This window comes from Lonchura striata, chromosome 10, assembly GCF_046129695.1.
Source record: "Lonchura striata isolate bLonStr1 chromosome 10, bLonStr1.mat, whole genome shotgun sequence".
Taxonomy (NCBI): domain Eukaryota; kingdom Metazoa; phylum Chordata; class Aves; order Passeriformes; family Estrildidae; genus Lonchura; species Lonchura striata.
Genome location: NC_134612.1, coordinates 10,647,085 through 10,672,366, shown reverse-complemented (window position 1 = coordinate 10,672,366; position 25,282 = coordinate 10,647,085). Strand labels below are relative to the sequence as shown.

The window sequence follows — 25,282 nt, the reverse complement described above, 5'->3', positions numbered from 1 at the left end:
GGGCAGCCCCGCTGTGATCCCTGCGGGGCTCGCAGCGGTCCCGAGCAGTCTCGCTGTGATCCCTGCGGGGCTCGCAGCGGTCCCGGGCAGCCCCGCTGTGATCCCTGCGGGGCTCGCAGCGGTCCCGGGGCAGCCCCGCTGTGATCCCTGGTCGCCGAACGTGCCTCATGGGCGGCCCCTTAGGTGGCGGCGTTCTAGAATATTTTTTTGAGTTCCATTCCCACGTGCAAGACAAAGTCCAATTTTGTGCACTTAAAAGAAGCTTTATTTTTGACTGTTGCCCGTACAGTTCTTTGTACATCTCTTAGCCCTCATTTGCACCATCAGAGTTCACACAGTACACCTTCAGTGCAAAGGTCATGGTATAAAACTCATGAAAATGCAGAAAAAGTGCAAAGCAGGCCTGGCCCTTTTTATCGTCTTTACTAAAAGACAAAGGCACACACTTCAACATTCACGGTAAGAAAACATGCACAGCAAAGCCCCTATGTAGTCAGAGAAAACAAAGCTCAGAAAGCACACACACCAGAGCCTCGTGGGGAAGCCAAGGAAGCAGGTCCAGCCTGTACAGCAGCGCAACAGCCACACAGCGAGCTGAGAGCAGCATTCCCGCAGGCATTGGCAGCGCTTGTATCAAAATCCGCAGGCGTTCTCATGCTGCTGCTCCGGGATGCCCTGTCCCTGCCAGGGCGCTGCACCGGGGCCTCTGTGCTGCGCAGGGAGCGAGGACAGCGCTGAATCTGACCCTGGCTCCTCTGCCGCCGCCGCGCATCGCCATCTCCTCGCCCCGCTGTGCCCACCACAGCCCGGAAAGGGTCCTGCACAGGGCTCTGGCTCCGGCTGTGCTAAGGAGGTTCCCGCTGAAGCAGCGCTGTGGTGTCGCTGCCGGTCTCGCACACGGGCACGATGAGCTGTCCTGGACTCCGGGAAAGGAGCTGCGGCTGCTGCAGCCGCGCCAGGGCCACGAAGCCACCAGCCCGCAGAGAGCTCCCTCATACCCCCGTGACAGCATCTACCGAACAGGCCGAGGCTGAGCAGGGGATGTTTAAATGACCCCCGGATCAGGGCATCCCAGACTGGCCCCCATCCCCACCACACAGCCTGACACCAGCACCCCAACCCGCAGGTGTGGCAGCTTGCACTGGGCTGTCACATGCCCACCTCTGGTGCTAACTACTGACGTCAAAAACTAATAGTTTACATAAATTCTCAAATAAATTCTCTTCGAATGATAATTAACAATGGTTTGGGGTTGGGCTTTTTTTGAGAGAGTTTTATTAAACATACTACACCAAAATCTTGTACTCCATAATATTTTGATCACTCACAGACTAACTTGCTTAAAAATGTAATTTATAGAAAAACATCTGCAAAATTAAACCTAAAAAAAAAAAATATTACACACTTCTGGACAATCTGCATGTTAGCAAAGAATTTGTTTTATTATTCAACCTGAACATATACTTAAACAAGGAACATACTCATGAAACAGAACACACTCCTTGATTATGGCACACCGCAAACTACTTGGACTAAAGGAAAACTAGTGCAATTGTTTAATTGCATCTAACAACAGAACAATAAAAATGACTTTGTATTCCTTTGTTTTTTGTTCTTTTCTTTTCCCAAACCCATTCCATTTGTTCTCTTCTCTCCACAACAAAACCTTCAGTGGTTAGTCCTGGAGACAACTCACACTGCATGAAGCAGATTCCCCATGGGCTGGTCCATGTTACACAGAAGCATGCAAAGGAGGATACTGCAGCATTTGCAATGCAAATCTATTAAATACGTTATAAATAAACAAGGTGTCCCTTTAACACTGCAATTCTAGAGCCTTTATCTGTGGTGGAAGTTTCCAGTGTATTCATTATAAAACAGCATACAATCAGAAACAAACAAGGAATTCTGCAAATTGTTTGTGTTTTCAACTAGCAAATCTTTCTGAGAGCTGTGTCTAGCGCCGAAACCAAAGCCAGCTATTGAGTAGCCAAAAAGCTACAGTAATGGAATACATGATCACTTCCCTCTTAGCACGCTCTTTGTTCTCTTCTTCCAGAAGCTGGAGACGGCGATTAAGTTTGATTATCTAAAAATAAATAAAGGCTTTTAATATTTCATTAAAAATTGCCACACTTTCTAGAAGCTTCCAAATGACCATGTAAAATTAGTATCTCAAACAGATGGGTGTTAAACAGTTGATAATTTGACCTGTGTTCAATCAGTAGTGATCAAACCCTGCAGTCCCTATTATTTAGGAACAGAAACAGAGACTGCAGACTCCCAGAACAAGACATGGCATGTGAGGGCAGTCCAGCAGGAGCACAGGGAGAAGCCCTTGCCTTGCCTGCTGGGGGTACCTTTTTAGTTATAGAGAAAACCTCCTTCCCCATTATAACACTACAGCTTTGTCCTAATGCTGTCAACTACTGTGTTTTACATACCTGTCTTCTTAAGGAGGCAGCATCTACGACTGTCATGTCATCTGGGGTTCCCTCAAGCGTCGTATCAAAGCTGGAGAGACCATATCTAGCAAATGAAGGACAGGGTTCAGCTGTGTCAGCCATGCAGATCAGCAAGTACCATATTCTATCAACATTCTAGTAGATGTGTATTTTGGTGGTGATGAAGACAAGAATTATAATTTATTTCGTAGCTGTTCCAGAGTTGCATTTCAGTAGGATCCTCACTGAGTGAAGCACAAACAGATATGAAGTGGCTAAGTGCTTGACTAAATTCGAGTTGATTGCTCTCCACACTCAAAATTCTCCACACAAATTTCCTTCTGACACACAATTCCTCAAAAAACCATTTCCAGTTAATTGAGTCATGAAACCTGAACACTACCTGACCTAAAGTGCCAAAGTTGCAAGAGACCTCGCCAGAGCAGAAATAACCAGAGGCTTGCAAAGTGTCTTATGCTCAGTATCTATTTCAATATCCAAAGGGAACACTTACTGAGATTAAGAACCTCAGACACATTAATCTCTGTATTTTAGGCAGAGAATCTGGCAAACAAAGCCCAGTGCAGTCACTCACTGCTTGCTGAACTTTGTGTGCATTATAAAGTTTGTTACCAGGGCACTCAGTTTTCTGGATGCAAAAATTCAGAAAGAGAATTATTCCAACTCCAGGACAAGTTAAATAAATACAGAACATTTTTTATCAGTTCAAAAGTAAAGTCTATATAAGTTTGTATTTTGATCATCCAAGTGCTAGCTCTTAACCAGATTCATTTCCAACAACTAGCAAGTAAAGCAGTTTCTGATCCTCCATCTGATCCTCCTGAGCTTCTCCTTTTTATCTTAAAACCTCGGTTTTCAATATCAGTTCCCTTTGACTTCCTTTCTCATGAAGACCTGTGAACAACTGCTGCAAACAGCTTAAAAGGAGCAAAATAATGTCAAGGCTACAGAATTCCCAACAAATACACCTAAAAAAAATTAAGCATTTAATGACAGTTAATTGTCAATTCAAACTAACAAGAATATGAGTAGAATTCATGGAGCTTGCAGAATGCCTTTAAGTGCACAAACTACTTTTGCACTGCAGGTTCTTCCATCCTTCCACCACTTTCCTGAAACTTCTCTACAATGCTCAAGCAGCCTCTCTTCACCCAGTAAATTGTCAGGTTTCCACGTATCACTGCCCATCAATCCTTTGTTTCCAATTAAGAACTGCTATTTCTAAATGAGAATTGCCCTAGTGGGGACTTCAGTAACAGTGAGATGAGAATTGCCCTAGTGGGGACTTCAGTAACAGTGAGATCCTTCAGCTTTGCAAAAAGAAAAAAAAAAAAAAAAAAAAAAAGACCTTACTCCTTACTCTACAGGTCCTCTGAAAACTGAATAGATTTCTGATGAGGGTCTTTTTGTAGCTACATTTTTGTTAGTAGTACATGGTAAAAAAATTAGAAAATTCCACCAGATCTACAGCACATCTGTCCCTCACCCTCTTCTGGGAAAGGCAGGGAGGGTCAGAATTTCAGTAAGATGCACACACCTCCCTCCCAGCTCACATAACAGTGTATCACTACTGCTCTACAATTCCCAAACCATTCCAAATATTAAATCAAGAGGGTTACCAGCAAAAATCCCTTCATGATACCTCTTAGACCATTTCAGAAACTGAATTCCTGAGTTAGAGAAGAATCATCTGTTTGAAACCAGTTTCTACTTAAACACAAATCTAACCTCCATTTCCATGAAAACACTCAAGTGCAAAAGACAAATGGGAAAAACAGATGTGAAAGGACTATTTTTCCCCTCATCATCCTGACCATGGATTATGTGTCAATTTCTTACCCAGTTCCACTGAAATTATTTCAATCTGCCAAGACAACAGCAGTGAAAAGGCCTCCAGCTACAACCAACGATCACAGGCTGAGAGCACCTCAAATTAGGTGAGGTAAAGCCAAATCCTCCAGTAAACTCCCTATTAAATAGCAAATACTTGAACTATACAGCTCATGTAATGTAAGAGCCTCCTCTCAGGCATTAATCTGAGTCAGAGTTCTGCAGCACATTGTATCTACCAGACAACTGAGATGACTTGGACGGGGAAGGAATAAAGGCCTGAAATACCTCCAGAGTTGAGAGGCAGCATAAAAATGAGCACTGTGCTTTTAAATAACATTGTTGGAAAGAGGGAAATAGAAATCTGAATTTTAGAATTAGTGGTTCATGACTAACAAAAAAATGCTCTTTACCTGGTGTTGTCATGATGAGGGTTAGAGGAAGTGGTAGCAGCAGACCCACCACGTAACATTGGCCTACAGCAGGATTTTGTAGATTGAAAGCACAAGACAGAAACAGGAAATGACAAACAAGAGATAAGAGGTAAAACACAAAGATCAAAGGAATGTCAAAATACTTCCAAATATACTCTATGTTTCAATATAACTTCTGTAATTGATTTTGTTGTAAATTGCACTTTCATATTTCCCTCAAGTTGATTATAATCAACACTGAATGTTTTTGCAGCTAAGATGTGTAAGCAAATTTTTGATGAAGCAGATTTGGAGAAGCTTCATTTACAGAATACAAACTATTGGAATAGAAATTTAGCCTTATAAAATAAACATGGGGAACCTCAGATTAAAAAAAAAATACCCCCCAAATCTAAAACCTCATCCAACAATAACAAGAAATTAATAAATGTACTACACATACTTATAAAAGCCCTTTTAATCATCCTCTGTTCCCTGCAGGGAAAGGGGAGATTTGTCTTTCCTGTATTCATCTAGATGTAATTCAGAAAACCTGGGCTGGCAGCCTAAGGGCCATGTATAACCTGAAGAGAGGGAAATCTCTCCAGGAAGAAGGGACTACAGGCTTCAAGCACATCTCTTGAGCATCCTTACAAGTGTTGCTCTTTTCCCTTTTCTTTCTGGGCAGGGAGGAAGAAAAGGTAGAGCTTTTTTAACTGCTGCATCTTTCTAATATACATGAAGTCTGCAATGAGAAGTTGCTGTATTGCACTTCACAGCGATGGCAGCACCAGCAGTGCCCTCTGACAAGCTGGCACTGTGTGCTTCCAGGGCCTCTGGTCATGAGGCATTAGGGCTCCACATCACAGATGTGCAACAAACTCTGCAGGAGCCTGAAATCTCTCTTCAATCTCTCTCATTTTCCCAATGCCAGCTGCAGATATGCATTTAACCCATTTACACTGCAGGCTATAAAACTGAAGGCAAAGAGAATCTAGTAAGAAAATCTCTACATCAGGTCCACGTAGGAGGTAGAGCTTTGGTGCCAAGGTGGCTGCAAGAATGCTGTGGCCTGGCCTGAGACCAGCCAGAACCATGCAAAAATATCACAGCCACCAGTTTCACTTCAAAAGATCAGGATCTAGGAGCTGTGGCAAACTCTGCTACCTGAAAACTATTTACTGGGACCAGGTTCTAGTCCAGTTAGCACCGTAAGTGCACACCACAATGCTCTCCTTGCTAGCACTTAAGCTAGCATGATTTGTTATACAAGACAGAAAGCCCCATTTCTGATACATGCAATATATGAATGTTCTTACCTACATGTACAAGGTCTCACAGAAAGTTATCAAAAATAAACCAAAAAAAAAGCTATTCCTAACCAGAGAAATAATTCAGCTGGTCTAAAATCTTCTCTGACAGATGCTACAACTAAATACTTTGAGACAGTGTAAGAAATAGACTAATCTAAAATGGAGAAGGTCACAGGATTTCTCTGAGAACTTAAGTCACCTGTAACTAACTGGTAGACATGTGAGTGCCAATACCCAGCAGGCACTTCCCACACCATCTGACACAGGACAACATTTGGATTCTGTGTAATGAAAACAAAAGTCTCAAGTGCTCTCTAAATTCAGCCTCCGTGCTACCTTTTGGCAAACAAAGTTTTACAGCTGTTGTAGAATTTATCAATCCTAACTACCCATCCCAAGGAAAGCTACATGCTTGGAGACAGCTGAGGGCTACAGCAAGGCACAAACCCAGAGGATTCTGAGGTCTGTGCAAGTCAGGAAGTCTTTCATCCCACTTCCCAACACAGCTGTGAGTGATTTCTTCCTTTTCATTACAGACCACTTTTTATTTCATTACAGATGGACCCAAAAGGAATACCACAATATTGCCCCACCTCTTCTACTTGCTTGTTTTCCTATATCAACAGAGAATTGATTACATTTATCACAGTGTGAGAACCTTACCCCAAAAGTAGCAGTAAGTTTTTTGGTACATACAGAATGTACAAGTATAATATAGCAAGCCATTAAATGCATGGCCTTCTTTAAAAAAATAAGTGTCCATTAGAACTTTGAATTTTCTGGCTGCTTCTGTCAATTCCATCCTAAACATTAATGTATGATCAGAAGGAGCCATAACACCAAGGTCATGTGTACTCCCTGCAAATACAGCAGCAACCTCAAACTTGCTCAGGAATACAATTTAATACCAGTGGGAGAACAGTCTCTAAGGCAAGGAGCAATTGAACCCAGTCTGTCTCCTGCTGCTTCCACAGTGAGGATGGAACTAAGATGTGTTTCCTCCCTAAACACATGGTCTGGGAGGAAAATAAGGAGTGGACAATTCAAGAGCCTGGGTCCAGTTTCCATCATCCCTGTGCCTGTGAACAGGGACTGCTGCCAGGACACACTCTGCTCAGCAGAGGCAGCAGCTGTGCTCAGCCCTGGCTGCCCTTTAAAACACCTCTGCAAGTGTCACCAAGGCCCGAAGAACGGGCAGTAGGATAAAGGAATGTGCTCCAGAGGTGAGCTGGGTGAGCTCCTGAAGTACCAACAGGACTGGCTGGCTCCAGCTGCTCCCCTTGCCTGTCCCAGGGCTGCCAGCAGTTACTCCAGCACAGCAAAGCTGCTGCCTTTCCCAGCCTCCTCCACACCTGCACACCCATCTCATTTCCTTCTGAACTATCATTACCCCCAGGCCAGAGTCAAGTGTAGCCCTCTTTGATGGTCCTAATTCACTTCCTATTTTATTTCTACAATGAAAAATATCATTAACTTTCTCAACATAAAGAATTATTGCATAAAATCTCAGGATATGACTATGTGGGTAAAGTTTGACATTTAAAAAGGACGGTGTTTTTTTTAGAAAGGGCTATCCTAAAGAAAGGAAATTATAAATTGCCATACTCTTTCCTCCGAAATAAAATGTACTGACTTGAGAGATGAGTCAATTTAGATCAAGTACAGATTTCAAAACAAGTCTATGCAGATATGAAATTGTCTGGTTTTCCTCCATTTAAGACATTACAAAAATCTCCTTAAATGCATGGAGTTTTTGGGGGGTTTGTTTGTTTGGCTGATTTGTTTTCAGATTTTTCTTCTGCTGCCTAGAGCATAAAAGATCAATCTTTAAAAGACACTAGTGGTAAGCCCTACAGTCATTCCACAGAAATTGAAACAGAAAAATGGTTAGAACTAGAAACCAAAACTGACCTATTGTCCTTGTCCAAGCTGAAGGAAATGCAAGAGTAAACAGTGATCATTAAATTGTTGCTTGTTTAAATAATCCTTTATGTGAGCAGTGCTGGCTGAGCTAGGCATAACCCATTATCTGCAGCAGTACCATCAGCACCTACCGTAAGCAGTTTTAGTAGATTGGAAAATGTTTTGGGAAAAAAAAAGACAAACTATAAAACAAGTTAAAAATATTTCCAGTGAGTAACACACAGCCACATCTTGTTAGTTTTAAAAGATCTCTTCAAGTATTAAACATTAAGGTAACGCTTTGAGAAAGAAAACACATTACACAGAGCAAAAGAACAGAGTGCAAGTTCAGAGCAATTTAAAATGATTAATATTTTGCAACCATGCAAGTGGATCATCCAAATTTCACATTCCCACGCCAGCTGTAGCAGTGGGTGTCTAAACACCCAGCCACAAAGAATACACTTTCACCTTATTGAAAAGTTCATTATTTTAGCACCTATTTATTCATAGGTGACTGGAAACAGGATTCCCGTTCCTTCTAGGAAGGTTGGTAAAAACACCTCAAAAATTAACTCAAACCAGGATGAGTAATGCAGCTTTTGAAATATTCAGAATCCTAGAATTTTTCTGATAATTGAACTAAGTTGAAAGTGTATGTATGTATATGGGTTTGTTTTCCAGAATCCAAGCAAACACAGGCAAGAACATGCATTAGAGAAGCCAGGAATAAAACCTGTTAGCTTCACAGCAGACTGGGAATAGGGCTACAGTTCCAATCTGTATTTTAGCAAGGCCTCTCAGCACAGGATACCCAAGTGCTACTGTTCATAGGCAGTACAAATTCTTCTTATCTGGGAGCTTTAATTTGGCAAAACAACTTTATAATTATATAATTTTAATACTGACAAGGAAAAAAAAAAAGTATTGATGCCCAATTGTTGATAGATAGGCATCAAAATTTTAACAGCAACAGTCTGGCATTTCACAGGACTAAATAATTCATTAGTTAAGCACCCAACTCACAGTATTTCAAGGGATTCTATGAAGCTGATTTTATTTGTTTTTCTGAGTCCTGGTTTAAGAATAAAAGGCCTAAAAGATTGGAGCTCTTTACAATTCAGGAATGTTAATATGGGCATTTATATATTGTCAGGTCAGCAAACATGGTGAGCTACAGGAGGTGCCAGTTTGGAAAGTGACTGCAAACACACAGACATTCACAGTAAGATTGGCTTGATAGTCAGATTTCATTACTAAAACAACTAGAAAGTAAATCATTTAAACTTCAGTAAGTGTGCTGCTAAGGTAAGACAGGAGAGGCACATGGCAAATTTCAAAGAACTTGCTACCACAGGCCACACTGAAGGGCTACAGGAGAAATGAGCAGTTCCTCCCAGTGCTCTTACCAATTATTTCCACTAATCCAATCTCCTGGCAAGCCCTGGGGGTCTGAGCTAGCCCTACATTGGAGACTGTGTGCAATTGTTACCTGAACTTCTGGGTTGGCATACAACTAACCTGCAAATTGCTTTTTGTAAGTGAGTACTGCCATTGTTAGTCTTTAGAAATGTTTCTATAGTATTAAACATGCTGTTCTTGGAATGCTTCCAAATCCAGTCAGACCAAGGATACACCAAGTGAGCAAAACTCCACTGAAGAGAATGGAAATAACTATACAGGGATTGCCATGAGGCTTGTTCTGGCTCATTATTCTTCAAGTGTCAGGTTATCCATAAAATCAGAGATAGCAATAACCAGAGGAGCAACCAACTCTCCAGTGTCCCCTGCCTTTCCTGCTCTCAGCATCCATCAGTCATGTGGCCACCAGAGAGAATCATTTCCAAAATAAACCATAACAGTTTAAAATCTTGACAAATTATCAAAGTAGTTTACAATGCTCTTTAATATTCTACCCTGTTTCTGCACATTTTTTAATGCCTTATTGTCCTGGGTTGTATTACAACCCAGGACACTTATGACATCATCAACCCAATCTTATTGATTTGCACCACTGCTCACCAACAGAAAAGCAGAAGACAAGGCTTGTAAATTTGCAGGCTCAGGGTCAAGTATTAATTGCAGAATACACTGATAATCTTGGACCAGCAAAACCCCTTGCAGCCACAGGCTAACCCTTCCTGTAAAGATTTTTATTTGGAAGGAAACCAAATGAATCCTATATTTGAAACAGAAGCATTTTGAAATGTGAATTTTGGATATTTAAATTGCTTATGAATAGTGAAAGCAAAAGAAAGCAAAAGCAAATAATTTCATCTCATTGTTGTGTAAACAGAAACCAAACTCCACTAAAAAGGAGAAAAGAAAAACAAAGCAGCAGAAGCTGGCAGAATCAGTGACAACCAATCACCTGCGGTTTTCATCCAGCACATCCAAGACCTGCTGGTAAGCCCTACGAGTGGAAGACTGGATAAACGACAAAATGCCACGAGCAGAGTAAAGATTAATTCCATCTTCAGGTAACATATTGGGAGGACAGACACGAGCCTGTTGCAGTGATGGGGTCACACTGTTTGTACAAGCACAGTAAATGAAGAGAAAAATACTAGAGTCAGATTTTAAATGAAAAAAAAGCTTTTCAGATAGACCCCATTGCTTGCTTTTGGTTTACCCTTCTCCCACCACTGTAAGGTAACACTCCCAAATTTGAGTAGTGTGGGGATTGTGAACTGCATTTCCATATGTCCATCAGAAACACACACAGGTGGTATAAGGACACAGTTCTGATCTGTTATACAAGTTAGTCCTAGAAAGTGCTTGTACAGCTAAATCTGTACCTGTTGAAGTCAGTGTTCAAGTCCTCACTTGACATCAACGAGAGGAGTGTTTTTACAAGCACTGGCATTTTAAGAAAACCCTACACATCATTTCTTTCCAAAACACAAGATTTTTCAATAAGGAGAATCTCACACAGAAACCCTTCAACAAAAATTTTTGGAACCTGTGAGCAAGACAGTATTTTCATTTACACATGAGCAAGTTTAAAGGCAAACTGCAACAAATTCCAAAAATAGTACAAAATTCACATCCCATTGACAACAAATTACATTATCTAACTTGTTGACTATGATGCAAAAAAAAATATTTAAAATATGCAGGACTGGACCTCAAACATGACCATTTGGATTACACCAAACTAGTCTATCAGTGAGAAAATAGCTTTGATAAACTCCTTACGATTTGCTTATGTTTCTTTACATTCAAAGTCACTTTATTCACTTTTCTTGTACACAGCAAGACTTTTTTTTTTTTTAATCTGGAAACTTTGTTAGAGGTGAGATGCTTTTTTAGTAGGAATTAATTTGTGTTAATTTAATGTAAATATTAATATGCGTGCAAACCAAGTGCAAGCCACTGTACCTTTAAATCTTGGGTTAGTTTTTACTCCAAGATTAGCAACCATAATTCAACACACTTCCTTGCCACTCGTGCTTTGCTACAACAGCTTTGGATTTAAAATGTCAATCTTTTTGACCTTGGCATTTTAATAAAACATTAATGCTGAGTACTTGGAAGTTGGTTTGATATTTGGCTAATCTCTGGCTGGGTCAGAATCTGTGGCTACTCTCACTTTGAACAGAGCTGCTCTGCAGGTGGCTGGCAGCAAGACCACAAAGCTGAGTAGGACAGAAAGTTCCCCTGAACAGACTGAATCAAAGAACGTTACAAATGTCACCACTCCCACAGCAGAGCTCAGCCACCCTGGGCTCAAGGGACATTCACAGACTGCAGCAACTGGGGCTTGGCTGATACTGCTCATTGTTACCTCAAGGGCAGGGATCTTTTCAGGCTGCCATACACTACATTTCAATAAATATCTGGTTGCTTCCTTACAGCTTTTATTGTTCTCCCACACTTGTAGAATCCACTTTCTTCTATATTTATGAGGACTTCTACTTTGTAATCAATAGTAGTGGTCACACCCACACATTTTACTCCGGAATTGCACTAGAAATGCCAATATTCAGCAGAAAAATATCAAGCAGCAGGGGTAGGTTCAAAATATTGCAACTAAAATGAATTTATCAGAATTTTTACTCCGTGTGGATTTGCTGGATTGAGGCAACTGAAGGAAGAGTTAAGGCTTGAAATCACAGGATATTTTACATTAAAACTAATTTCTCCTGTACATCACTTCAGAGATGTGCAGAATAGGGTGAAAAACAACTTAATAAAAAAAGGTAGCAAATAATATTTAAATATATTGCAAAACAGAAAACATTGTGAAATTCCTGTTGTCCAGAATGGTATTAGTATAAATACAACAGTAATGATTTTTGCATTCAAAGATTTCTGTATACTAAAAAGATGCTAAAAAAATTAAAAAGCAGAACACAAAAAAAACCCCAGTTTTAACTAAAACTACAGAATTCTCTAGAATTAAGTTACATGTGCTGATTAAATTCAAGTTATATAATAAGGGAAAAAAAAAACCCAAGAATAATTCTATGAAGGGTACAACGGCCGTGACTGGGGGTGGAGAGAGAAGCAAAATTTTTCTTTTATTTTCCTTTTCCAGGATTTGAAATTGCTGTCCTGTAAGCACCTGGCAGTCCTTTGGACTATGTCAGAGACTGAGAAATATTAGGAAGCAATTACCTGATACACAAATCATCCCTGATAACATAAAAGAAAAAAATCTCTGCCATAAGGAAATACTCTAATATCTAGTATAAGCACTTATTATTAAGACATTGTGGCTATCCCTCTCCCTCCTCCATTTCCAGTGAAATGGTCCCAGTTGTAGGTATAACTTTGTTTCTCATCTATAAAAATAATTCTTATATACATCTCCAGCCACTGTAACCTCCCTGGTTACAGATACCAGTCAATTCCAGAGCTTGGAACCAAAACAAACAAGGGAAATTACTATAAAACAGTACAGTAGCATTTTGCTATATGCAGTTTTTAGCTTAGCAGCAATCTCCCCTAAATCTTCTCAAAGCATTTGTGGTGTACATAGGCTTTATTTCGTGTATTTCTCTGACTTGCAGTTCTGGTTGTATTAAATGAGAGGTAAACAGATTTAACTAATTAAGGTTACTTTAAAATCAAGCACATAGACAGACGTGCACACTTTTCCTCCATGGCTTGCAAGAAGAACAGAATTTCTCAAACTGTGAAACTGAACTCTCTAGAAAGATGTGTTATTCTAAGGAGAAGGCTGGAGCAAAAAGAAAATTAAGTGCTGCCCACTTTTCCACGCATTCTTGGTAGTTTGGTGATTTCCAGCAGAGAAGTGGAATCCTTGCATTCAGCATTGGCTGGCAACAACCAACAGAAAGATTTGTTTCTCCAGCTATACAAAACTAGCCAAATAACAGAGCGTCAAACAAATTAAAGCTATTTTGGAATTTAATTGTCCCTTTCACTGGCTATCAGGTGTTTTTCCCTGTGCTCTTTACACAGGGAAACAATTCGGCCAAGTTTGAGAAACCCTGAAGCAAAATTAGAAACCACACATTCAGTGTAGCTGCTTCAAATTTTATATTCTAAGCTACAGGTACTTAGTCAGAATATTAGTACTGCAGAGAGCTACAGAATTACACACACTCTTGCTTTGCATACACCAGGGAAGGTTCAGGCTTACGTGCAGTCCTTAGTCGAAAGAGGTGACTGGAACCGTGGCATTTTATTTCTTGGGACAGTATCTGATCTGTGCCACCTTGAATAATAATTGTAATCTCTTAAGTAAGCATCCTTAGAAAAAGAGGGATTGTAATTTAGAGTGTTGTCATTATAGCTACACAGACAGTTATTGTACAGCAGGTACTTGTTAGTCCCAGGATTTCTAAGAGCATTAAAAAATGACTGACTTCAATGAAGCCCAGCTGCCAAAAAAATCCTCAGAATTGTCTCTGCATGCAACTGGATAACAAGAAGAGAAAGACAATGGAAGAGAAACCACTATTTGTGCATGCCAAGAACACTGTGATAGGGAGCCCAGCCAACTCTCACTTGCACAATCTATTCCAGAATGTTTAATTTTGTCACTTTGTAAGGCAAGCCCTGGAATTTCACACAGTACATCTGAATATTTTGTCCAAGAAGTACAACAGTGTCCTAGATGAAAACTTAAGAACTGTAGTCATATTTTGAAAACAAAGGTTTTAAAATGCAGTGCTTCGAGCACCTCTTCAATCCTCATCACAGCATCTGAGCAGCCCAAGTGGACTTCCTTTTCTATTTGAAGATGTGAACCAAACCAAAGCACAAAGAGCTGATTTTTGTCAAGGTAGAGCACCACAGCATTTGTAGTGAAGAAGTAAACTACTTTTCAGCCAACAGCACTGGATACAAGAACTATAGGAGCAGCTAGCTTCTTGTAATTTTGTAATTAACTGTAATTAACTGTAAAATTAATATTTCCAGATGGTAAAGGAATTTCAAGGTGATCTAAATGAGGCAACAGCTGCACAGTAACATTTTCTGTAGTGCAAAGAATAGATTTACATGAAACTTGTAATTTTTTTTTTTTTTTTTGCAGTTTATACTGTATGTCCAGAGGGCTTAAACTGTGAGGAAACAAGAGCCAAGAGGTTACTTTTCCACCAAGTTCAGAAGGCCTGGCCTTCCTGCATTTGTGGGAGCCACACAGGTTCCACTGTGACCATAGTGTTTTTATAATCTGAATTCCTAGAACATTCTCCTGAGAGGCAGCCAGGTACAAAGTCACATTCTCCACTTGGAGAGTGACAAAACCCAGATGAGGGAGAAATGTCAGACTCAGCATCAGAGTGCCACAGCATGTTCAGAGTGATTTCTTTCTTGGATCATACTGAATCAGAAGAAGCAATTGTGACAGAGAAAGAAGCCATTTCTAGGAACCTCCATGATTTAAAAGCAGATGATCTAACATTAGACACAGCATAACTCCTGTCATAAGAAAAGAAGCACCTGGCAGGACAAAAGAAAAATGAAGTTCTACTAAAATACATTATCTGCAGGTCAGAAGTGCAGAACACTGCAATGAAGAAGGATTTCTTCCACATGGACAGTAGAGAATACAGATCTGAAGGCTCAATATCATCTAACTGTTATTTATCTTACAAGCAAGAGAAGAGAGCCTGGATCAATCAAAAAGATACAATAGAAGGTGCTTGGCACTGAAATTATGATTTATTTGACAGATCTTATCAAATACTAGTGTGCGTATCAAGAGAGGAAAACTAATCTCCAGGTGTGTTATAATTTCCTGTTTTTTGTAAATGATAGGCTGGGTCATGCCAGCTGCCAGTCATATGTTCCTTGATCACAGCCTTTTTAAATTTACAGGACTTCAGGTGCTTATTGTATTGCTAAGCCTCTGAAGGTTTGATAGTAGATTAAAATACTGTGACAGCAAATAACATTCAGACCATGTAAATAAACCCAGTAATTCTATATATAACTACTGAGTGACAGCAAAGCACACAGGTGAATTTTACAGACTTAGGATTTTCAGATTCAAGAAGTCCAGACATGTGAGAAATCTGACAGCAACTACAGGCAAAGCTGATCTTACTATTTTCTCAGATGGCTGGCATGGCCCATGACTTTTGGAAGACTAACACGGGGATCAAGTGTAAAGCAATTTCAAGAAATTGCAAGAATTTCTTTACCAACTTCTTTTTCCTTTTAAGTACAGTGCATCAAAGACTGGCAAAGCACAGCTGGCAGCATCAAAGGCAGAAATACTTCCTCAGGAAGCCCCCATCACATGAAGACCATGGTACTGCAGCATGTACCACGTCCAAACTACCAGAAGGACAAGAGGAAGCCATTCTGAAGTGACATTATAGTGTGTGCAGTCCAACAGGACATTACTGGATAAGTGACACCAAAGGGAACTTGGACACTGAGGAGGCTGACAGAACACCCAGACTGAGCTGGTCATGCACTTAAATATGGGAATCTGACTTTTGCCAGCTCAGTAAATGTGTGTGACTCTGCAGACCTGAGAACCTAGACATGCGCCATCTATAAACTTGTATGAACCCAAAGTCTGATCAAATAACAAGGGGAAGATATGAAACAATATTTCCATTAATATCTGGAAGAGAAGAAGAAGTATAACATGTCTGGAACATGCATCAGAGTACATTTCATTTTGGCCAAATTAACAGGCAGACAGATATGTAGTACACACAGCACCTCTACTGCCCCTGAAGTAAACAGAAGAAAACAGGCATTTCTAGGGCATATTTCACTTGATCTACTTTAGACTAAAAATAGGTAGACCCTAAGTAGGGTATGCACTTATTTCCCTCTAGTCACTGAAAATGAAGTTTGATGGTGATCTAGCAACAGTGTTATACAGTCCACATTGGGTCAGATGAATTCCATCTTTCAAATTTTAAATTTAAAGCCTTTTCTAAGGCAAGTATTCCTTATGGCATCTGTATTAAAATTAATGTGTAGAATATTCCTAAGTGTTGCAAAACCAGTTATTTACAGGTGGAAAGATGCTGTCACTCAGAATAAACTATGATTAATCCTAGATTATTATATCTAAGAAAAATTTACAGATATTAATGTCTTCAAGAAGGCACCCTAAGAACTGCTACCTTGGATGGTAACAATAGATGAAGTTTCCAATTCTAAGTGCTCCTTGCCATTTTGGTCAGAAAAGATATATATACTCACAGATTCCAATACATGAAGTACAGTGACACCACAGAAAAATTACTTATTCTAATATTTATGAGGAAATAAAAAGATTTCTTCTCTAGTGAATGAAAATCATTATAATATTAACAGTGAGAGAATTGGGAACATTTTGATGCACAAAGAACTCAATTTCCTGAAAATTGAGGGGGGAAAATATATTGTACCAACTCAGAAATGTAAAAATCTCCTGAAATAACAATTTCTGGTAACTGGTGAAACCAACTGTGAGCCCACAAACACTTCCTCCCATCCACTGCAAGAAGTCACCTCCCTAAACAAAACCCATAGAAAAGAAGAAAAAGGCTGGTGTTATAAGAGTTAAAATTACATTCTTGGCACAACATACAAAAGGTTAGTTGGGAAAAGCAAGCCAGGAGGTCAGGAAGGAAGAAGAGTGTCCCGAAGCTGCAGCAGTGGCCCTGCAGGGGGCTGCACTCACATGGAATCGTTGCGGGCCAGCTGCCCGTTCTGCCGCGGGGCGTTCTCGCTCATGGAGCGCTCTCGCTTCAGCCGTCCCACCGCGCGCACCTGCAGCACGGAGCAAAGCAGAGATAGCAGCCAGAGAGCTCCAGCACACAGCCCTGTGCCCTGCAGGTCTGTCACTCGCACCTGCCCTCACACACACAGGCACATTTTCATGGGTTTCACAGTGAGTAGCAGGAAAACAACGGATGACAGATGTGATGCTGGTACATGTAAAATCAAGCTCCAAACTTACTGCAATCCTTACCTATCCATGTGACCTGATGTCAAAATGACAAATCAGCAGAATTTTCAATATTCTCTGGAGATACTCAAAGCTCTTTGGACACAATCCTGAGTAACATGCTCTAGGAAGACCCTGCTGAGGGAGGCTAGACTAGATCAACTCCAGTGGTCCCTTCCAGCCTTACCCATTCTAGGATTCCCATCACCACAGATAAATATATTTCTATTGTAAGCCTATACAATATGCAGCTTCATATAAAATTTTCCATTTTTAAAGCGTCTGTTGCCATTATTCACTTGGATACCAATGTTATACCATTATTTGTTTTCTTCAGTTTTGTTAAAACTCATTAACTCTGTGTGGTGTTATATCATCTGGCTATGAAGTCCAGAAGTTAACCACACACATTATAATGTATAACTACATACAACACAAGAATCTTATATTTTTTGGTACTCTCTAAATAAAAAAAAAAACCTTACAGCTTTCTCTTTATCACAGGCATTTTTTTTTTTTAGAAATATTTTGAGGAGCTCTAATTATGACTTTATTTTTGTAAGTAGTGAGTAAGCTTGCAGAGCATGGCAATTCCAGGCCATCTGCCACTTCAAAGCCTAAAAGAACTACTATAGTGCTAATAATAATATTTTTGTATTTTCCCAACATATGTCAGCACCAAGTTGATCTGTACCACAGTAGAGAAATCATTGGTCATTTCACTTTCTTTAGCAGAATGCTTCTCATCTAAGGTAAAAGCAAAATAAGTACTGGCCTCTTCACTTTGAGGTGTCTGCTGTGGAGGTTTTTCTAGGTCCAAAAAATCTAGCGGTCGATCACTAAGAGAAATAACACGGGGAGGAGTTTTCAATGCCAGTGGTTTGAATGGAGTAGACTGAAGAATGTCAAGGTCTGCTGGTCTGGAAAATGGAATGTCTTCACTATTACCTGCAAAAACATCAATTGTCAATAGAAAGCAAACTGTTCTGAGGCCTGAAGGCCAGTGCTTAAAGTTCAAAAGGTCATCACAGCAGTAACTTCTCCAGCCTATGCCAAATGATGAAGTATAACTTTAACAGGTCTTATATGTTAAAAACGACTGCTGAAGTGCTCATGAAGACCACATTGACACTTATTTGAGCAGTTTCTTTGAGGACAATGATCCTGAGTAACCCTGAACCACATCAACTGTTACGCAACTGAGAGCACTGAAGACACAGTCCTATCAGTGGTGTCTTTGACTGGGGACATCAAAGCATAAAATATATGCATGTCACACATTTTGCAAACTCTTGGTCAGTGGCTCTGGATCTATCACTGTAAAGCCCATGACCATAAATACTAAAGTAATATTGATAGATTCCACTCATAATAGACAGATTCTTAAAAAAATTAGCACTTTGATTACAAATGCAAAAACACATTTTGCATGACAAATATAAAGTTCATCCCCAAAATTTTTTATAGTTACTTTAGCTTACAGTTAATTACTCAAAATCAGGTGTAAGTCAATAAACAGTTTTTTTTCCTCCAAAAATAGCATAGTAAGATGAAACATCTTCAATTAAACCTTCTGTTCATCATTAATTCATCAGCTGTCTCCATTATAAGGTACACCAAAACTACTCATGAAACATTTTCAGACCTTAAAAAACTTCCCAAGTCAAAGAGCTTCAACTGTTTAAACACCAGAAGCCATTTTACAAGTTATTCTTTTAAAAAATTACATAATCAACATATATTTTTTCCATCCAGAAATCTGGGAAACTGATTTAAGTTTTCACCTGCACTGCGATGCAGACATACCTGCCACTACAATCCGCTCTGGAACCTGCATAGTTACACTGGCATTTGGAAATCCTTCCTGGCTGCCCTTGTCCAGGTCAGAGTTTTGAGGAGCCACCTTGAGCTTCTCGGGGACCCTCATGCGCTGGCTGATGCCCTCGGTGTATTCCATCTCGTACTGCAGCCGGTTCATCTCGGCCATGTCGGCAGCCGGGGACGGGAACGCCGCCCCGCTCATCCTGCACGGAACACAGCGCTCTCACACAGGGACCCAGCAGAAGCACACAGAGGAGATGCTCTGCTCAGATTACCAGGGAAGTGGGAGGTAATAACTGAACAGTCTTATTTAGAGGAACAAACTGCACAGTAAAACTCATAGGAAGTGTAGTCACAAAGTGCTGAGAGGTGCAAGCAGTGAAAGAAGAACAAAGTGATACTGTAGACAATGCTCAAATTGACAGTTCTCAAACTGAGCCATGACAAAGTAAAACAAAAAAAAACAAACAAACAAACCAACCTGTAAATTCTGCAGGTAAGGTATTATTCCTGCACTGGCTGGCAGAAATAGAAACATAAACAAAGACATCAAAGAATCGGTAGGACTGACAGGAAATCTATTCCAGATTGGTGAGAAATCTAAATTAATGATTTGCATTTACACAAATCCAGTACACTGGTGGTTGAGAAACTGGCTGAAGTCTCACAAAAACTTCATGTTGAGGCACAGGAATGACAGAAAAGACAGCCTGGGCAGGAGCCTCCTGCTCACTGTCAGTCACCCAGATCTTACAAGGACAAAGTTCCTTATCAACAGCCTGTCAAATCAGCTTGAAAACTGAGAATATTCATAACCCTTCCCAAGTGCAAAAATACTTTAAACTTCTCACTTCTGTATTTTTCTGTAAATTAACATCTTACTTTTGTAGAACTGATACAGGATAAGGAAGAGAAAGAAAAATACTGCATTTAAACATAAAATCATTTGCCAATACTTTATATATACATTTTCCTAGAAAAGGAGTGGGATTTCAAATGAAGCAGTGGAGGAGTTTCCTAGAAACTGGGCTGTGAGAAACTTACCAATGCAGTGGCTGGGAGTTGTGTCAAAGACCAAGGTAACTGGGAGTCTGAGGTTAGATTTCGGGTAGAGAGAAAAAGAAATCCTAGAGCTGCACCTGGGGGTGGCTGGAAAGGGACCTCAGACAGCTGGGAAAAGCTGATTACCTGGGCAGTGGCCAGTGCACCTTGATGATGGCTCAGACCCAGATAATGGCTATGGGCTTGGTTAAGAGACACCCTGAATGTACATTTGGAGAAGAGCTGGAAAGGGGCTCTCAGATGAAACAATAAACTGCAAGAACTGGTTGTGGGAAACTTTTCATCCAGGCAACAGCTGGGGGGCTTGTCAACAGCTCACACTGAGATTATGGGTTTTTTTAATGTTCGAATAGGAAAACAAAGTTTCTAGACATATATATACATACACAACATGTAAATACAGCTTTCCTGGCAAACCTGCCTATGCGAAGCACAAAATCTCTGAGTGGTGTTGCTTAAGTCAGTCCCTAAATGAAGTAACCCATCCTGGCAAAAAGGCAGGATTTGACACTAAAATTACAACATTCCTTGGCTATTTTTGGCAGCAAGGCCACGTCTGTCGCTGCGTGTGCTCTTTGCTGAGCTGAACGTGCAGAATGTGGAGAGGCCTCAGTGCAGAGCAGCCCAAGGCAGGTGAGCCAGCCCAAGTCCCCCTCCCTCCCACCATCCCACACAAGCTATACTTCCACATTTACCATAAAACCTCAAATAGCCCTCAGCCAATGGACAGGAGCACAGAAAAGGACCTGGATTGTGTAACACACAAATGCACACACTCTGATCACCTGGCAGTCCATCCTGCAAGCCTCAGCATTATATGCAATGCTTCCTATCACCACAGATCAAATAAAGTATCTCAATAATCTTCAAGTGCCACTGTAGGTGATCAGGGAGCAGGCTAAAAGGCCAGAGTGTAACCTTAAAAGAGGTCTATGTCAACTTTAAAAAAATAGTTTTAAAGGAAATAACTTGAAGTGCTGCACATTTAATCCACCTGTATTAATTATCACTGCTTGTGTCAAGTGAAAGTGAAACAACTAGTTTAATTAGGAATAAACACTTTATGGCAGTTCAAGAGTTGCTTAAGCATCTGTCATGTCACTTCAAAAATATCAACCTTTTCACATGGAGTTTTTTCATCCCTACCCTTTGATTTCACAAACTAGATTTGTCTTTCTTGCAAGACATTGGCTTGATCAGCCAGTGACATGAACAAAATACACAGCCATCTGAGATTTCTACATTCCAAAAGGTGCTTTTCATTTTAAGCATTGTCTGTGATCAGTAAAGCATTTCCCAGACTCATAAAAATCATAATGCCAAGACAGAGGCCAAATTTTAAGAACTTACAGTACCCAGAGTATTGACTGGCAACAGCTTTAAGCACACTTATTGCTCACATGTGACAAAACTGCTTCACTCTCATTTGGAAACACCTGGTTGGCTCCAAGTTTAGTGATCAAGTATCCCTGCCCTGCAGCAGTGTTTCCACCACAGCTTGGTGAGGCTTTTGGACACAAGTCTGCTTGCACAACAACTGCTTTCCAGCTGCAAAACAAAACCTACACAAAGCCAGACAGCAGCAGAAAGTGTTTATAAACTAAATAGCACTGTGAGAATTTAGCAGTGCTTGCCAAGGCCCTACAGATGCAATTCCCCAATATCTTCCTACTCTTGTCTACTTTGTGTCACCGAGAACTGGATTTGCTGTCAAAGTGATTTCAAACTTACCTTTTTACAAGAGAACAGCAAAACAAGAAACAGTGAGATCTCAGCAAGAGATAAAACATTTTAATGAAGCCTCTAAACAAAACAAAGTTATGTTTTCTCTAACATCCTTCTTATACAAAGCATTTTACTGAAAGCATTAATAATAAATCAGGATACTGAGGATTTAAAAATTGATATTTACAGAACTAAGTACCTCTTAAAAAGGCACGATAATAGAAGTCTGAGAATGATAAGACAATAAAAATCCAATCACAAATACATGACAAATAGAGAACAGACAAAGTGCAAATAAGTATCAACAGTATTTAATGAAAGAAACAAAGGCAAGGGGAAAAAAAAAAGGTTATAGAAAGTGAGTTACATGTTCAGAAAGACACAGGAATACCTCCCTCTCTTAAACAAGAACAGAAGAGATAGGGATGAAGCAATGAACACAAATGTGAGGGATGACTGGCAGCATTTTGGCCATACCTGTGCTGAAACTTGGAATGTTCTGCACTGTGTGCAGCCCCAGATACAAGATGAGCTCTGGTAACAGTATAGCTCTGTCATCAGAGCTCACAGATGTTTTATATATATATATATAAAATCTATACCAGAGCTCAGAGAGGTTTTACAACCCCTTTTTTTTTTTTTTTTTTTTTTAATAACCAAACTGTAGCTTCTCCAGCTCCATTACAATTTGTTCCTGATGTGGCTGCTTCACAGATCCTCTGTTCATGTGCACATAAGCTACAAAGTGTTCCCTTGGCAAGCATCCAGTTATCCTTGGACAAGTAAAAACGGGAAGAGGGAGACTCAGAGCAAAGCTGAGGACACGAATTAAAGACCCAGGAGACCTTATTGTGGGCCCTGTAACTATGAGAATACAGATTAGCGAGGCCGTGAACTGACGAAGCACGAACAGAACAATGCGAGGGAGAGGAGCACCAGGGCCAGGCTAAGGGCTGAAAGCTGCCCTGCAGAGTACACTTACAGTGCCGAACTTAGGCACTGGTCCCTCTCCCTAGCACTGGGATGGCACCAACAAAAGGTACCTACACACACGACCAAGGCCAGATGACCACAAAGCACTAAAGGCTGCATTCTTTCAAGTTTGCTTTACTCCAAACAGAAGAATGCTTTAACACAAAACACTTTTAATTTTTTTTTTTAATAAGGAAAAAAAATTCTAGAGAACGTTAGAAGAAAAACGTCATTCTGACAAGCATTTTTCTGGAACACCAACTACCCACTGCGCTGTGGCGGCATTAAAAGCATTGGGAAATAGCGGGGGTGCAGGTCCTTCCTTCCCTCTCGGGGGCTCGTCAGGCGGCTCAGCCGATAACGTCCGCGGGACCGGGAGCTCGGGCCTCGCCCCGCCTGTCCCGGGCCCCGCACCGGCAGCTGTCCCGCTACCGAGCGCTGCCGGCAGGGCCCCAGGCCGGGCGGCCGCGGGCACAGCGCAGGGGCCGGGGCGGGACGGGCCCCGAGGGCCGGGGCTGGGCGGCCGCGGGACACTCGGGTGGAGGGGCTCCGGCTGCGGCCCCGCGGGCAGGCCGAGCCCTCCGAGCGGAACCGGGGCCGCTGCCGCCAGGCCCCGGCGGTCCGTACTCACCCCGTGCGGCGGAAGGAGGCCGGGGAGCGCTGCCAGCCCGGCCCGGCCCGGCCGGGAGCGCCTCAGGCACCGCGGCTCCGCAGCGCGCTCCGCGCGTCAGCCGCCAAACGCGGCCTGCCTGTCCCCATCGGCCTTCCGTAAGGGCCGCGCGTCATGTGACCGAGGCGGGCGGAAGCGGCTCTTGCCGGTGCCTCACGTGTGAGGGAGGCGGGGGCAGCCATCTTTGCCGAGGGCAGCGTGCGCCGCGCAGGCGCGTTGCGGCGCCCGGCAAGGTGACCCGCGGGCGCTGCGGGAGCGGAGCGGCGCAGCCCTGCCCTGAGGGACTGCCCTGTGCCCGGCCCTGCTCTGCCCTGTGCCCTGTGCCCGGCCCTGCCCGGGACAGCCGCGCTGCGTGCCCGCACACGGAGCGGTGCCCGTGCCCCGCGGGTCCGGTGTGCGAGCTCTGGCACGGGCAGAGCCGGGGCGCTGCTCCGGGGCAGCCCCGGCTGCGCTCTGGGCTCCCGGCGCCCTGCCCGGCCCGCGGCCATCGCCCCCGCTGCCGGACCGAGCATTTGGCACCAGCGCGCTCCCAGCGGAGCTGAAACCTTCCGAGAGCCCCATTAGCTGATCCTTCCCGAAACTGATTCTCAGAGAACCCAGGAGCAGCTGCTGCTTCAAATTCCCAACTCCACACAGGAAAGTACAATGAAAGATGCTGTTATACCCATGAGGTATTTTTTTAAGAGAAGAAAGCAGGCTCAGAGCTTTCACTATGTTTGGATCTATGATTACAATGCTTTGGAGGTCAGAAGGTGTAGCAGTTCCACCACAGAAGCATACATTGATCGAGGGCTTGCAATTTGCTAATTCAGCTCTTCACAGATATCAACAGCGGTGTTTTACAGAGGGAAGTGGTCAGAAACATGATCTCCTACTAAACAGAAGTTGTCTAACACTGAGAATGATACATTTAATCTTTGGTCGCCTTGAAACATGAGCTGTGCCCCAAGCACACCTTACCCAGGCAATCCTCATGAATCTGTATGTGGAGTCCTCAGTTTTACCTCTTTAATGTTTTATAAACTATAAAAAGGATTTAGTCTTTAGATTAAAAACAAACAAGAAAATCCTAAAGGAATTATTGTCTAAAAACTTGCTCTTCAAGCACACTAGAAATACAGCTCTTCTCCTGTGATTCCCCATATATCATTTTATGTTGAGATCAGTTTTGCAACTGTTTTTGTTCCATTGAATATAGGACTGTTGTTAATAAATTCAGTGGTCACAGACAAGTCACTTGAGTCCTTCTGAGTCACAGGAAATCCTCCAGAAAAGCCCTGGTGGGGCTTTCCAGTGTAGTATCAGATTATGAATTACCGTTAAAGGGTCACAACTGCCCCTGCCCCCTGTCTTCTGTTCCAACTCAAAAATAATTGTTATCAGGCTGTATCCCCTCCCCTCTCAGGATGTTCTTTCCATTTTTTTCATTGTGTACAGGTCCTTGCACAAACAACTCCGGCACTTTTCAGATTTTGCTGCAGATATCCTTGATTTTGAGATCAGTGATTTAAAAGGCCATCCTTAAGCATGTTGCATACAACACAGCTCTGCTGGTTTGCCTTCCTTTTTCTCAGACTGAACCCTTGATAATAATTTAAGGTTTGCCTTTTTCTTTCTGATTGCAATCACTCCCCACATCCCCACCTCAAAATGGGATGGGAGGAGAGAATCAAGAAAAAAAATAGAACTCATGTTGAGGCAAAAATGGTTTTATAATTGAAACAAAGTACGAA

The 25,282-nt window shown here is 41.7% G+C and overlaps 1 protein-coding gene across 8 annotated transcripts; it reads right to left on the bottom strand.

The window, feature by feature from the left end:
* Window positions 1-1,421: 1,421 nt before the first annotated feature.
* Window positions 1,422-23,655, bottom strand: MFF (mitochondrial fission factor). Of its 8 annotated transcripts, XM_021553630.3 has the most exons (10): window positions 23,511-23,655; window positions 19,106-19,323; window positions 18,075-18,247; window positions 17,033-17,121; window positions 13,535-13,609; window positions 10,295-10,453; window positions 7,933-7,950; window positions 4,709-4,771; window positions 2,445-2,529; window positions 1,422-2,089 (listed from the first exon to the last, which is right to left on the bottom strand). In XM_021553630.3, exons 2-10 carry the CDS (start codon window positions 19,320-19,322, stop codon window positions 1,958-1,960), a joined length of 1,011 nt encoding a protein of 336 aa, XP_021409305.1. In that variant the 5' UTR covers window position 19,323; window positions 23,511-23,655; the 3' UTR covers window positions 1,422-1,957. The 8 variants fall into 8 exon arrangements, with proteins under 8 accessions (XP_021409305.1, XP_021409306.1, XP_021409307.1 ...); XM_021553631.3 differs by lacking the exon at window positions 7,933-7,950 and having other exon boundaries at window positions 23,511-23,654; XM_021553632.3 differs by lacking the exon at window positions 13,535-13,609 and having other exon boundaries at window positions 23,511-23,653.
* Window positions 23,656-25,282: the final 1,627 nt, after the last annotated feature.